Below are 12,771 nucleotides of genomic sequence, written 5' to 3'. Positions count from 1 at the left end.
ATTAAAAACATTTATCGCATTGTATAACACAATCCTGTTTCATTGTTACTCTCTGGGCAGTTGGCTGGCAAAAAGAGTTTAAAAAATTTTTTTTAATGTTTTATTTATTTTTGAGAGAGAGAGAGAGACAACATGAGCAGGGGAGGGTCAGAGAGAGAGGGAGACACAGACTCCAAAGCAGGCTCCAAGCTCTGAGCTAGCGGTCAGCACAGAACCCGATGCGGGGCTCAAACCTATGAACCATGAGATCATGACCTGAGCCGAAGTCGGATGCTTAACTGACTGGGCCACCCAGGCACCCCGGCAAAAAGATTTTTTATCTTAACTCATCAGTATATAATCTACTGACTACTATTCTGTGTGGCGATTCAGAGTTGGATATGTTTCGTTCTTTTTACTAAAATTAACTTGTAGGGGCGCCTGGGTGTCTCAGTCAGTTAAGCGTCCGACTTCAGTTCCAGTCTGATCTCACTGATTGTGGGTTCAGAGACCTGCTGTCAGGCTCTGTGCTGACAGCTCAGAGCCTGGAGCCTGCTTCAGATTCCGTGTCTTCCTCTCTCTCTAACCCTTCCCCATTCACATTCTGTTTCTCTCTCTCTCAAAAATAAACATTTAAAAAAAAAATACTAGAGTTGAAATCTGGCTCCATACATACTCGTTGTCTGAACTTGGACGAGTTTCATTTCTCTGTTCTCCCTTATGCTCATCTTTAAAATGGGATAAAGTACATGGACTTATTATCATTATATGAACTCACAGAGTTACTTTGAGTGTTAAATGAATTAACATCTGTAACCAGCTTATGGTGCCTGGGCTTCTTAGCAATACTCACAGAATGTTAGCTACTATTATTAATTTGGTGTGCCCCAGGGCTGAAGCTGAGGGACTCTTTTCTTATTTAGGTATCTGTTACTCCTCAGATGACCTCATTTAATCCTATGGTCTTAAATATAAAACTGTACTGTTGACTCCAGAATTTATATCTCCTGCCAAGCTGATACTTTTCTTTCCTTTTTTTTTTTTAATTTTTGTTTCTCTTTGCTCCATCTTTTTTTAATAGTTTTTTAAAACTGATTTTTGAGACAGAGAGAGACAGAGCATGAGCAGGGGAGGGGCAGAGAGAGAGGGAGACACAGAATCTGAAACAGTCTCCAGGCTCTGAGCTGCCAGCACAGAACCGGACATGGGGTTCGAACCCACAAACCACAAGATCATGACCTGAGCCGGACGCTTAACTGACTGAGCCACCCAGGCGCGGCAAGCTGATACTTTTCAAGTGTAAGTTAGCTCGTGTCACTTTTCCACTCAAAACCCTCCAGTGACTTCGTATCTCTGAAAAAGTCAAAAGCCCTAACCATGGCTATGAGGCCCTATCTATATGTCTGTTCTAGTTTTCTGATCTGCCTCCTACCCCTTTTCACTTTCTTTCTTTTCTCTGGCAACATAAGCATGCTTGTTGAGATTCCCAACCATTCCTGCTCCACCAGGCTCTTTGTATTTGCTATCCCATTAGGTATATTCTTCCATTTGCTTCACATTCCTGCTCAAATACCATCTTAACAGAGATGCCATCCCTGACCACCTTATAGAAAGGGGAATTTCCCTTTCCTCTTCTTCTTACCCCGCTTTGTTTTTCATTGTGGTATCTATTGCCATTATATTTATTCTTTTTTTTTTTTTTAATGGTGTGTTTTCCCCTCTAGAATGTGAACTCTATTAAATAGGGTCTTTGTTTTGTTCACAGTTCCTAAAGCAAGTGCCTGGCACAGGGCAGACACTCCAAAAATATTTATTGCTTAACTATAATTATGCTAATTGTCCAGCTAGTGTCAGAGTTTCATATCCAAGTCAGCTTCCCTTCAATATCTCTTGCTCTTTCTACCCCACTAATCTGCATCCCATGCCAAGGAAGATACTAACCCCATTATAAATGTACATCGACTCATAGGACTTTTGTATCTGAACTAGAAATTTTGTGCACATTAGGGTTGATTTGCAATTCAGCATAATTTAGCAAATATTTACTGCACAAATATTTACGTGATCTTGGATATGAAACAACAATCAACCTACTGATATAGGGTAGCAATTTATTCAAGAATCTCAAAGCCTAGGAAAATATTTGTATTTGTGGATCTCTAAATTCAGAATTATTATGTACACCTAAAATTAATACAATGTAGTACGTCAATGATACCTCAACTTTTAAAAAGGCCATTAAATGTAAGAATTATTAGGTCTGTCTATATCACAATAGAACACTTAGATATCCCTCAAACTTTCTTTCCCCACTTTGTCAGTCTCAGTGCACTCCTTTGCTTAACCCAAATTTCTAGACATTTTCTTAGATTTCTCTTTCCCTCATCCCACACATCCAATCCATATGCAAAGACCATAAACTTCATCTATGAAACTTGTCCCGAGACCGCCAGCTTCTCATCAATTTCACCTTTATAAGTCCTAGTCCAAGGACAACTCTACTTAGCCTAGGCTACCAGCAGTTTCCTAGATGCTTGCCTTGCCCTCCCACTTTTCACCTGTCAGCCAGAGTGATCTTATGAAAATGTAAATTACTCATCACTCCGCTCCTTAAAGTTTCAATGGTTTCCTTTTGTCATTCCTGAGTTATTCCACTTAGAAAAGCATCCCAACCCAACCCTAGCCCCCAAGCCCCACTCAATTCTGTCCTGATCAGAAGTTCAATCTTGTCTCCTGGTATTTTCCCCTTATTCATGAACTCTAGATGAACTCTAGTCACACTGGCCTTCTTTCGCATCTATGAGCACACACACACAAAAAACCTTTCTAGTCCCAAAGTATATGTACTAACAGGTACTTGTCATGTAGGCTGGAGTTTAAATTTCACCTCCCCAGGGAGGCCTTTCCTGACTCCTGGATTTGAAGTAGTCCTCTCTCCTCCATTCACCTTTTGTTCTATCAGAGTGAAAGGCATTCACTTACTGTGCATTGCACAATTGCCGTTTAATATCTTCCTCCTGGGGCGCCTGGGTAGCTCAGTAGGTTAGCCATCTGACTTCAGCACAGGTCATGTTCTTGCTGTTCAGAGTTCGAGCCCCACATCAGGCTCTGTGCTGACAGCTCAGAGCCTGGAGCCAGGTTCAGATTCTGTGTGTGTGTGTGTGTGTGTGTGTGTGTGTGTGTGTCTCAAAAATTAATAAACATTAAGAAATATTTTCCGCCTCTGTTTATTGTCTGTCTCCCTCCAGCAGCATGAAGAGGACAACTTTGCTTTACCAGCAGGGTTTATAACAGCACCACACACATAGTGAGCACTCAAGAAACACTTGTTGGATGGGTAAATCTTTGTCTCAACTTTGGTAGCTTATGTAAGATCACAATAGTTTCCTAATACAGCTTTGATAACTCTGCCCCATCCATGTTTTCAGCATTGCTTCAACCCCCCACCCCCACCCCAAAGTCCATTATTCTAGGGAAAGGATTCAGATTTCCCCTACTTTCTGGGAACCTCTAGGTCAAGATCTGGACTCAGTTAATCAGTTCATCAAAATCATCAGATAAGGGGAAAAAGAAAGACAGAAATTAGTATTCCTGACATGAACAATTGTCATTTCTCCCTTAAAATTTTGAGGAAGAAAAAAAGACCGATCTTAAGATCAAACACTTTTGGAGTTGGAAATGTTAGAGAAAGTAGATGTGGACAGAAAAATGTTAGCGTGTGGGAGGAAAAGTCAGAAGGAGGTAAGAGAAAGAGCTCACACCATGCTGTGAGTATTCATGGTTCTGAGCTTGGGTACCACGTCTTACCTACAGAAACACTAGGGAAGAGCCTGATGGAGAGAGGTGGGTGGGGGCGAGGAAAGGGAGGGGCGGAAGACCACGACCAGAGCCGTGGAAAAAGGAGAAAACGAAAAGAAAAGAGAAGGACGGAGCAGAGCAATACAAAAGCAGCTTCGGATCTGGCCGGAGCTGCAAGCGTTAAGGGGAGGCGGGGGAGTGACGCGGTTTGCGTCTGGAGCGGCTCCTTGGAGTCCACAGCATCCACCGCCGGAGCCTCGCCTTCCTTTCTCCCTCTGCAGACATATCGAGACACAAAAAAAGAGGCGACCCCTGGACCCGCGCGAGAGACCCACCCGCAAAATGACCGAGACCACCAAGACCCACGTTATCTTGCTTGCCTGCGGCAGCTTCAATCCCATCACCAAAGGGCACATTCAGATGTTCGGTGAGTCCTCCCGCCCACCCCCGGAGGCTGCTTCCGCCTCTCTCCTTCCCCGGCACCTGTATTTTCCTGGGCGACTGAACCGTCAGGCGTGTGCCCCTCGGGAGGGATGCGCCAGCTGATCCCTCTGGTGGGAGGTCAGCCCCTCTTTTCCGGGCTCCTGGGAAGGAACGTAGGCTGCGCTTCCCAGGCGTCACTTGCTGGGGCCAGACCCGGCACGCGGGGGGCCGAAGGGGTGGGGGAGGGGAGGGGCCGGAGGTGACTGGGTTTGGACCCGGTGGGAGGTCGAGGCTCCAGAACTGGGGTGCGGTGGTGTGGTAGTTTGGGCACTTGGCTGGTGAGGATCGGGGTGGGGGCAGAGGTTGGGACGCGGAGAAGCAGGAGGGGATTGGAGATAACGTGCTGTTTGTTTAGGATGGGTGGAAAGCTCTCAGGAGTTAAATGATGTATATATGCCTTGGAGACACAAACACACTCACACACATCACACCATTAGCGGGGCTGGGGCTTCAAGGAGAATAATTTCGGGTTTGGCTAACGGTTCAGGGCGGCCCAGGGGCGAATGTTTGAGGGTTCTGGACCGTATATTGCCCGCGCTAGGTGGATGGCTGAGTGAAGGGGGTGGGGGGCTCGCCAGCCTAGGCTTGGCTGCCCGGACCCACTGCCTAGGAAGGGGAGGGGGCGGGGCGGCCGCTGCGGGCAGCCCTTTTCGAGGCAGCCAGTGTTGATGGATCCGGGCCCAAGTTGGCTGAGGCTCTGCCCAGGGCGGCGATGGCACCCAGAAGGCTTGCGGCGTGCGAGTGTGTGTATGAGTGTGANGAGCGCGCATCTTTGCGCGTTTGTTTCTTGGAGGCTTTGGGGCGTGGAGAGAAAGGGAGCGAGCAGGGGCTCCTGGCTGCTGCTTTGGGATTCGGCAGGGTCAAGGGAAATGTGACCGGCGCCTGATGGAGATCTCGGGCCACCGGTGGACGCGGCTTCGCTGCTGCTCGGGTAGGACCCAACGGCGCGGGGGCGTGCGCGTTTAGACCCTGAGGGAGAGGCGCGGAGGCCACTCGCGGAGGGGCATGGAGTAGAGGTTAGAAGTTGGAGGTGCTTTTTTTCTGACACTGAAGTAAACGAGAAGCGGAGAGAGAGTGGGCTGGAGATGGAGAGATGGGTGGGAGGCCTGGAGCCAGCCTGCCGGCAAGGCGCTATCCAGAGGCGGCGGTGCTGAAGCGCAGAGAGCGCCGGACTGGCTTGTGGGCACGTGTGTTTCCGCGAGCCGGAGGATTGCGTGAGCCCTCGTAGAGCTGTTTAATGAAAGCCACATCATATTGATAAACAGTGGGCGAGGTGGCTTTGATTAAAAATACTCTTCTCTTAAACCTGAAAGATGCGTTGAACTGGGCCCAATTATTAAAAACTACTTTGAGCCGAGAGGAGACCAGGTATGCAGGTTGATAGGATCCAAGGAGGGAGACTGAGAGATAGCCACCCCTTCCTCACCATCCCTTCAGCTTTTAAAAGTGTTTTATTAGGAGCTAATGCTAAGTTACCTGTTAAATAAAGACTTTTGTTTAAGCATCAGGATAGATCAGAGTATCTCCTCATTCTTCTAAGGGAATATGGGCTCCGGGAACTCTGTAGTTTCACTGGTGTCTTTATCCCTGTCCTGCCTTTCTTCTCTGTCCATATTTCCTCTAGCCGTTTTGTGCCACTGTACTTTGTTCCTCTCAGTCGCCCAGGCAGGGTTGTTGGGCTTTGCTGTAGAACTCCTTGGCTCTAGAAGTCTTCAGTGAGCCAGCCGGTACTCTGCCTTTTCTCCTGGGGTTAAAGTAGTTAATTCCACTTGCTTTGGATTGCAGGAGGGGTAGGTTTAACTTGAGAACCTAGGATTCTGTCTCGCAGCTGCAAAGAGTTTGGTAACAGTGATGAAGGCTTTTGTTAAGTTGATGCTGACCTGCCAATTCTCCGTGAGTTTAGAGAGGATAGAATATGTGGAAATAGGCATGGATTACAGCAAAGAGGTTTAGACATAGAATAGGTGAAAGGAGGCTTTCTGACAGCTGTAACTATTTGCTTGATATTGGAACTGAGGGATAAGAGAGAGAATATCTGTCAACAAAGCCTGACGAGTGTCCATTAGTGATGCATAATCTGGAGAGCAACATGGAAAGAGGATATGATATGCTCACTGTGGCTATAAGGAGCTTATAACCTAATGAGGATTCAGCACATATACATATGAAAAGGAAACAAGAACAAGAACACAAAATTCATATTAAACTATTCTGTGTAGTATCTCTTATGGGAATCTTTGAGCTCATGAAAAATTTTGTGATTTCTTTCTGTATGTATGTGATATCACTTATTCCTATAACAAACTTACCAGAAAGTCATCATGATCTCCATTTTACAAATAAGAAACTGATGTGCAGAGACAAAGTGACTTTCTTAAGTGGCTTAAGTGATATGGAGAGTGGGTGGCAGAGTTGAGACTTGAACCTCACATTCCTGATTCCTCTTGCAGAGACCTTTGCACTGTACCAAATGCAGAAACGAGTGCTCCCTGATCTGAATGTATAATTCCATGAACTCTGTTTCTTTCAAACATATACTAGCAGAGAGTAGAATTAAATTGGACATCAACTAAATGACATTCCTGAATATGCATTTCAAGAGCTTTTCACTATCTCTAAAGACACCAGTTATCCATAAACTATTTTCTCCTTTCAAATGGCTTTTAAAATCTTCTCCACACAGTACAGAGATAATTAATGCAATGGAATTGTCAAACTTTCTTTAAGGTGCCTGAAATTTGTAATAGAATTTTTTAAAAAGACCTCAACAGGGCTTTCAAATTAGGCATTTTTAATAGAGCTCCTGTATTTTGAAATCTAATTACTTACCAAAGAAAAAAGGGAAAGATTATAAACAAAAGAGATGTGATGTTCAGAACTGAAAATTCACTCTTCATCTCTGTAAAGTAGTACTTTTACAGTTTTCAATATTTTAAAAATATTTTAGAATGAGCTTTTCCTTTTACTTTGATGAATGAGAGATTGATATACCTAATTGTGGCTATAGAAACATATAGACAAAAAAAAAAGAGAAACATACAGACAAATTTACTATTTGTGAAAGAAATATTTGACATCTATATACTTAATTATAACTAAAATGTTTTCAAGTAAATTTTTGGCAAAATGAATTCATAAGCTAACAATGTTTTAGTTCACGGGTGTGCCTTATTACATAGGAAACTAACATGACACTAGAAGGTTTTTTGTGTTTTTTAACTTTTAAAAAATTGTTCATTTATTTATTTTGAGAGAGAGAGAGAGAGAGAGAGAATCCCAAGTAGGATCCATGCTGTCAGCACAGAGCCTGATGTGGGGTTTGAACTCAGGAATCATGAGATCATTACCTGATCCAAAATCAAGAGTTAGACACATAACTTTCTGAGCCACCCAGGTACATCTTAACTTTTTTTTATGTGGATTTATATATTTTGAGAGAGATGGAGCTCGATCAGGGGAGGGGTAGAGACAGCGAGGGAGAGAGAGAATCCCAAGCAGGCTCCATGCTCTCAGTGCAGAGCCTGACATGGGGCTCGATCTCACAAAGCATGAGGTCATGACTTAAGCCAAAATCAAGTCGGACACTCAACATGGAACCCTTGGAAGAAGGTTTTTTTAAACACCTAAGATCTCAATTATTAATTATGTAGAGATTATATTTCAGTATAGTTTCTTTGCAGTTATAGTGCTGTGTTTGTCAATAAATTCATGCCTGGGAAATCAGATANGCTAACAATGTTTTAGTTCACGGGTGTGCCTTATTACATAGGAAACTAACATGACACTAGAAGGTTTTTTGTGTTTTTTAACTTTTAAAAAATTGTTCATTTATTTATTTTGAGAGAGAGAGAGAGAGAGAGAGAATCCCAAGTAGGATCCATGCTGTCAGCACAGAGCCTGATGTGGGGTTTGAACTCAGGAATCATGAGATCATTACCTGATCCAAAATCAAGAGTTAGACACATAACTTTCTGAGCCACCCAGGTACATCTTAACTTTTTTTTATGTGGATTTATATATTTTGAGAGAGATGGAGCTCGATCAGGGGAGGGGTAGAGACAGCGAGGGAGAGAGAGAATCCCAAGCAGGCTCCATGCTCTCAGTGCAGAGCCTGACATGGGGCTCGATCTCACAAAGCATGAGGTCATGACTTAAGCCAAAATCAAGTCGGACACTCAACATGGAACCCTTGGAAGAAGGTTTTTTTAAACACCTAAGATCTCAATTATTAATTATGTAGAGATTATATTTCAGTATAGTTTCTTTGCAGTTATATTGCTGTGTTTGTCAATAAATTCATGCCTGGGAAATCAGATAAGTTTAAATAGAAAAGTAAGGAAGGACGGGTCAGATAAGTTTCACCATAAAAAGTAAAGGAATCAAAACACTTAATCACAGCAGAAATGAATTCTGGTTTTTGATGATTGAAAAATAACTGGATTCTCCAGTTTTTCTACCTTATAATATTTTTACTTTGAACAAGTGGGTCTTTTGAAAAGAGAAGAGACATGATCCAATTCTATTCCTGTTTAAGGGTAATGAAGAAGGGTTTTTAATTATTATGGAACTGAGAATGCAGTCCCTACTGCTATAACTAGAAATCATAAGAAAAATGAATTTCAGTTTCTACTGATAGAACTGTCAGAAGTTGAGAAACTGTTTAATATGCTTAAAATGCCTATGAGAAAAGATCATTCAGCACAAAGTGGTGCTTTATACTTCTGGCACCGTTATCTTATTTGATCCTACCCTGCAAGTTAAACTGGTTAATATTATCATCTCCCTTTTACAAATGAAAAGGCAGAGGTACAGGTATAAGTCATTTGGTCAAGGTCATAAGCAAAAGTCAAGATAAAACTAGTTTTCTGATATCTAGATTCTCTCTCTAATCCAAGATGCCTCTTTATTCCTTTAGTTGCAACAGCACCTATGAAAAGAAAATCACCAAGGGGTGCCTGGGTGGCTCAGTTGGTTAAGTGTCTGACTTCGGCTCAGGTCATGATCACACGGTTTGTGAGTTCGAGCCCCGCGTCGGGCTCTGTGCTGATAGCTAGCTCAGAGCCTGGAGCCTGCTTCAGATTCTGTATCTCCCTCTCTCTCTGCTCCTCCCCTACTCACGCTGTCTCTCTCTCACAGAAATAAATAAAAAACATTAAAAAGCATTAAACAATAAAAAATTAGAAAGCCACCTAAATTTAGTTATTAACAAAGGGTAATGGGAATGTTGTGAATTTTTTCCTTGGTAATACAGGCAGCCAACAAAATATAGTCAACAAAGATGCCTTTTCCCAATATCTTCTACTATAACAAGGAAAGGCTATTTCTTTTCTTAGTACCCTGTATCTTCCATATAACTCTATCACTGGAATGTTTTTTCCACTACTCCCTTCCCTTCTCCTTCCTCCCCACTCTTCTGTTACCACAACTAATACCTACTCATTCTTCAGATTTTAGCTTCAATGGTACTTCCTCAGGGAACCTCTACTGACTTCTAAATTAAGTACGGTTACCTTGACATTTGATCCCACATCACCTAATACTTTCCATGACAAAACTCTCATCTCATTATATGCTTAATGACTATTTTCCATGTGAGACCTTAAGTAATATTAGAACACAAACGATGCGTGGTTTCATTATTGATTGATTTCCTTGTGGCTAGCATGGAGTAGGCTGTCCATAATAGTGTAATTAATAAAAGTTACAAATAGCAAGTCTTTGCTCCATCATAGTTGTTGAGTACATCCAAAATAAATGAGTGTATAAAATCTTGTTCCAGATAGAGGAATCAACCACGCACAAGGGCTGGAGTGGTAAGACAGAAAGCCATGATGTATTAGAACAAAGTAAAGCTTAGGACAGTTCAAGGAGAAGGGGAATAAGAGGTGGTACTGGAAAGGTAGATGGAAGTCTAATCGATTCTGAAAGCTTGCAAGTTGTGTTAAGGAATTAAGATTTTATCCCAATGACAATGAAAGAACATAGCATGGTTTTTAAAGTAAAGGAATGTCATAATTGTATCTTTGAAGTTATGATTTAACTGAATTTTGAATACATTAGTAAAGAGTAAGAGTGGAAATGTAGTGTCCAGCTAGGCACCTAGTTCAGCAATACAGAGCTCAAGAAAGAGGTGGTCACATCACTCAAGGTGGTGGTGTCTGGGATGGGAAGTAAGTGTATTTGAAAATATTCGAGAGGTAAAAGGGATACTTATTTGGTGACTTGATGAGTGGGTTGTGGCAAAGTAGGCCAGGGTAACTCTCAGGTTTCTGTCCACAGTAGACGAATAAAGAACACTGGAAGAAAAGCTGGTTTAGGGTGTGTGGAGACAGTGAAGATTCATACTTACTCTACAATTTTGGAAATATACATTCTAAGCAAGCACTGATGCAAAAGAAGGAAACACTGAAATTCAAAATGTCTTTTAGCTGGGACATCCGAGTCTTCTTATAAAAGCTCCCACCCAGTAGGTTCTAGTATTATTCAAAGTTCCTCATGTGAGAAAGATATTGAAATTCATTAACATTATGGGAAATAAGAAGATAAAAAAGGGTGTGTTGACTTTTTAAAAAGTATTACATTGGAGAAAATCAAGGCCCTGAAGTTGATTCTTTTTTAATATGGAGGTTGTAAAATTGGGAATAGTCGGTGCAGTTCAAAAGACCGTTCTAGAACTTGCCCGCCACTGTGATGAAGCCTGTGATAGTATATTCAGGTGGATTTGGGCATTCTAACGCACTGATGAGCTAAAAGTCTACTAATGGAAACTCATGGATCAATCATGCTGGTTTCACTGGCAGGAGCTCTGTGTGTACATGACATGAGAATAATGCCTGAAAAAGAAAACTTAGTCATTTTTGTTCACAAAAACAGGTGGTTTGATTTACTTTCTCCTGCTGAATTGATTAACTGAGCCTCATGTGGACACAAGCTAATTATGAAAGGCAAATATCCCATCTAGAATTCATCCTAAACCAAGGAATAAGATAAAACCAAGAGGGTTGATGTTCTAACAGTTTTGAAATGACATAATATTCATTTTCAGCTTTTCTTACCTTTTTGTTTTACTTGATTTTATTCTACATGGCTAAGCCTTTTATTCTAAGATTTGCTTAGAACCATTAGAACTGGAGGTTCGTATGCCTTTTAGGAAAATGTACGAATTATTACTTAGTACGAACATCCTGTAAAACATAATGAATCTCAAGAGAAATATTTCTATAAACATTTCCTTTTTTTAATATACATTATTTTATTTTATTTTTTTTTTAATTTCTTTTTAAACATTTATTTATTTATTTATTTATATATTTTTTTACAAGTAGTTTATTGTCAAATTAGTTTCAAACATTTCCTTTTTTAATTTATGGTTTTTTTAAATGTTTATTTATTTTTGAGAGGGAGAGCCACACACAGAGTGTGAGTGGGGCAGGGGCAGAGAGAGAGGGAGACACAGAATCAGAAACAGGCTCCAGGCTCTCAGATGTTAGCATAGAGCCTGATTTGGGACTCCAACTCACGAACCACAAGATCATGACCTGAGCCGAAGTCGGACGCTTAACTGACTGAGCCACCCAGACGCCCTTCTATACACATTCCTAATGTTAGAGCAAGCCAACAGAGCAACCTAGAAATGTGGAGACAAACTAAGAAACATACCTGCTAACCCTCAAGTTTGGACTCCTCTGTTTCAGAGATATCCTCAGACAGGAGAGGAAAATGCAAAACCAGATGGATTATCTGCATTTTCTGTTATTTTTCTACTGATAGGCAATAATTGTGAAAGAAATATATGGATGACTGGGAAAACAAATGAAAACTCAGTTTTAAAAGAGATTCTCTAAGGGGTACCTGGATGCTCAATCAGTAGAGCATGTGACTCTTGATCTCAGGGTTATAAATTTGAGCCCCAAATTAGGTGCAGAGATTACTCAAAAATAAAATCTTTAGGGTGCGCCTGGGTGGCCCCAGTCTATTAGATGTCCACCTTCAGCTCAGGTCATAATCTCGCAGTCTGTGGGTTCAAGCCCTGCATTAGGCTTTGTGCTGACAGCTCAGAGCCTGGAGCCTGCTTCAGATTCTGTGTCTCCCTCTCTCTCTGCCCCTCCCCTGCTCGTACTCTGTGTCTATATCTCAGGAATAAATAAACATTAAAAAATTTAAATAAATAAATAAAATCTTTAAAAAAGTGTTTCTTTCGGGCACCTTCCTACACTGTTGGTAGGAATGTAAATTGGTGCAGCCCCTCTGGAAAACAGCGTGGAGGTTCTTCAAAAAATTAACAATAGAACACCCCTATGACCCAGCAATAGCACTGCTAGGAATTTACCCAAGGGATACAGGAGTGCTCATGTATAGCGGCACATGGACCCCAATGTTCACAGCAGCACTTTAAACAATAGCCAAATCATGGAAAGAGCCTAAGTGTCCATCAACGNTGTTGGGATGAGCACTGGGTGTTATATGGAAACCAACTTGACAATAAACTATTTTTTAAAAACTTTAAAAAAG

The 12,771-nt window shown here is 41.8% G+C and overlaps 1 protein-coding gene across 1 annotated transcript in view; it reads left to right on the top strand.

Annotated features, from left to right (window-relative positions):
* The first annotated feature begins 4,020 nt into the window (after nucleotides 1–4,020).
* The window catches only part of NMNAT2 (nicotinamide nucleotide adenylyltransferase 2), a 145,306-nt gene continuing 136,555 nt past the window's right edge, over nucleotides 4,021–12,771 (top strand). The window contains exon 1 of the mRNA XM_077763243.1: nucleotides 4,021–4,204. Coding sequence (XP_077619369.1) covers nucleotides 4,120–4,204 — 85 coding nt within the window. The 5' untranslated portion in view covers nucleotides 4,021–4,119. The remainder of the gene's footprint in view (nucleotides 4,205–12,771) is intronic.

Source organism: Crocuta crocuta, unplaced genomic scaffold, assembly GCF_008692635.1.
Source record: "Crocuta crocuta isolate KB4526 unplaced genomic scaffold, BGI_CrCroc_1.0 scaffold3, whole genome shotgun sequence".
NCBI classification, from domain to species: Eukaryota; Metazoa; Chordata; class Mammalia; order Carnivora; family Hyaenidae; genus Crocuta; species Crocuta crocuta.
The sequence above is the reverse complement of the archived record's forward strand: the minus strand, read 5'-3'. Positions and strand labels throughout refer to the sequence as shown.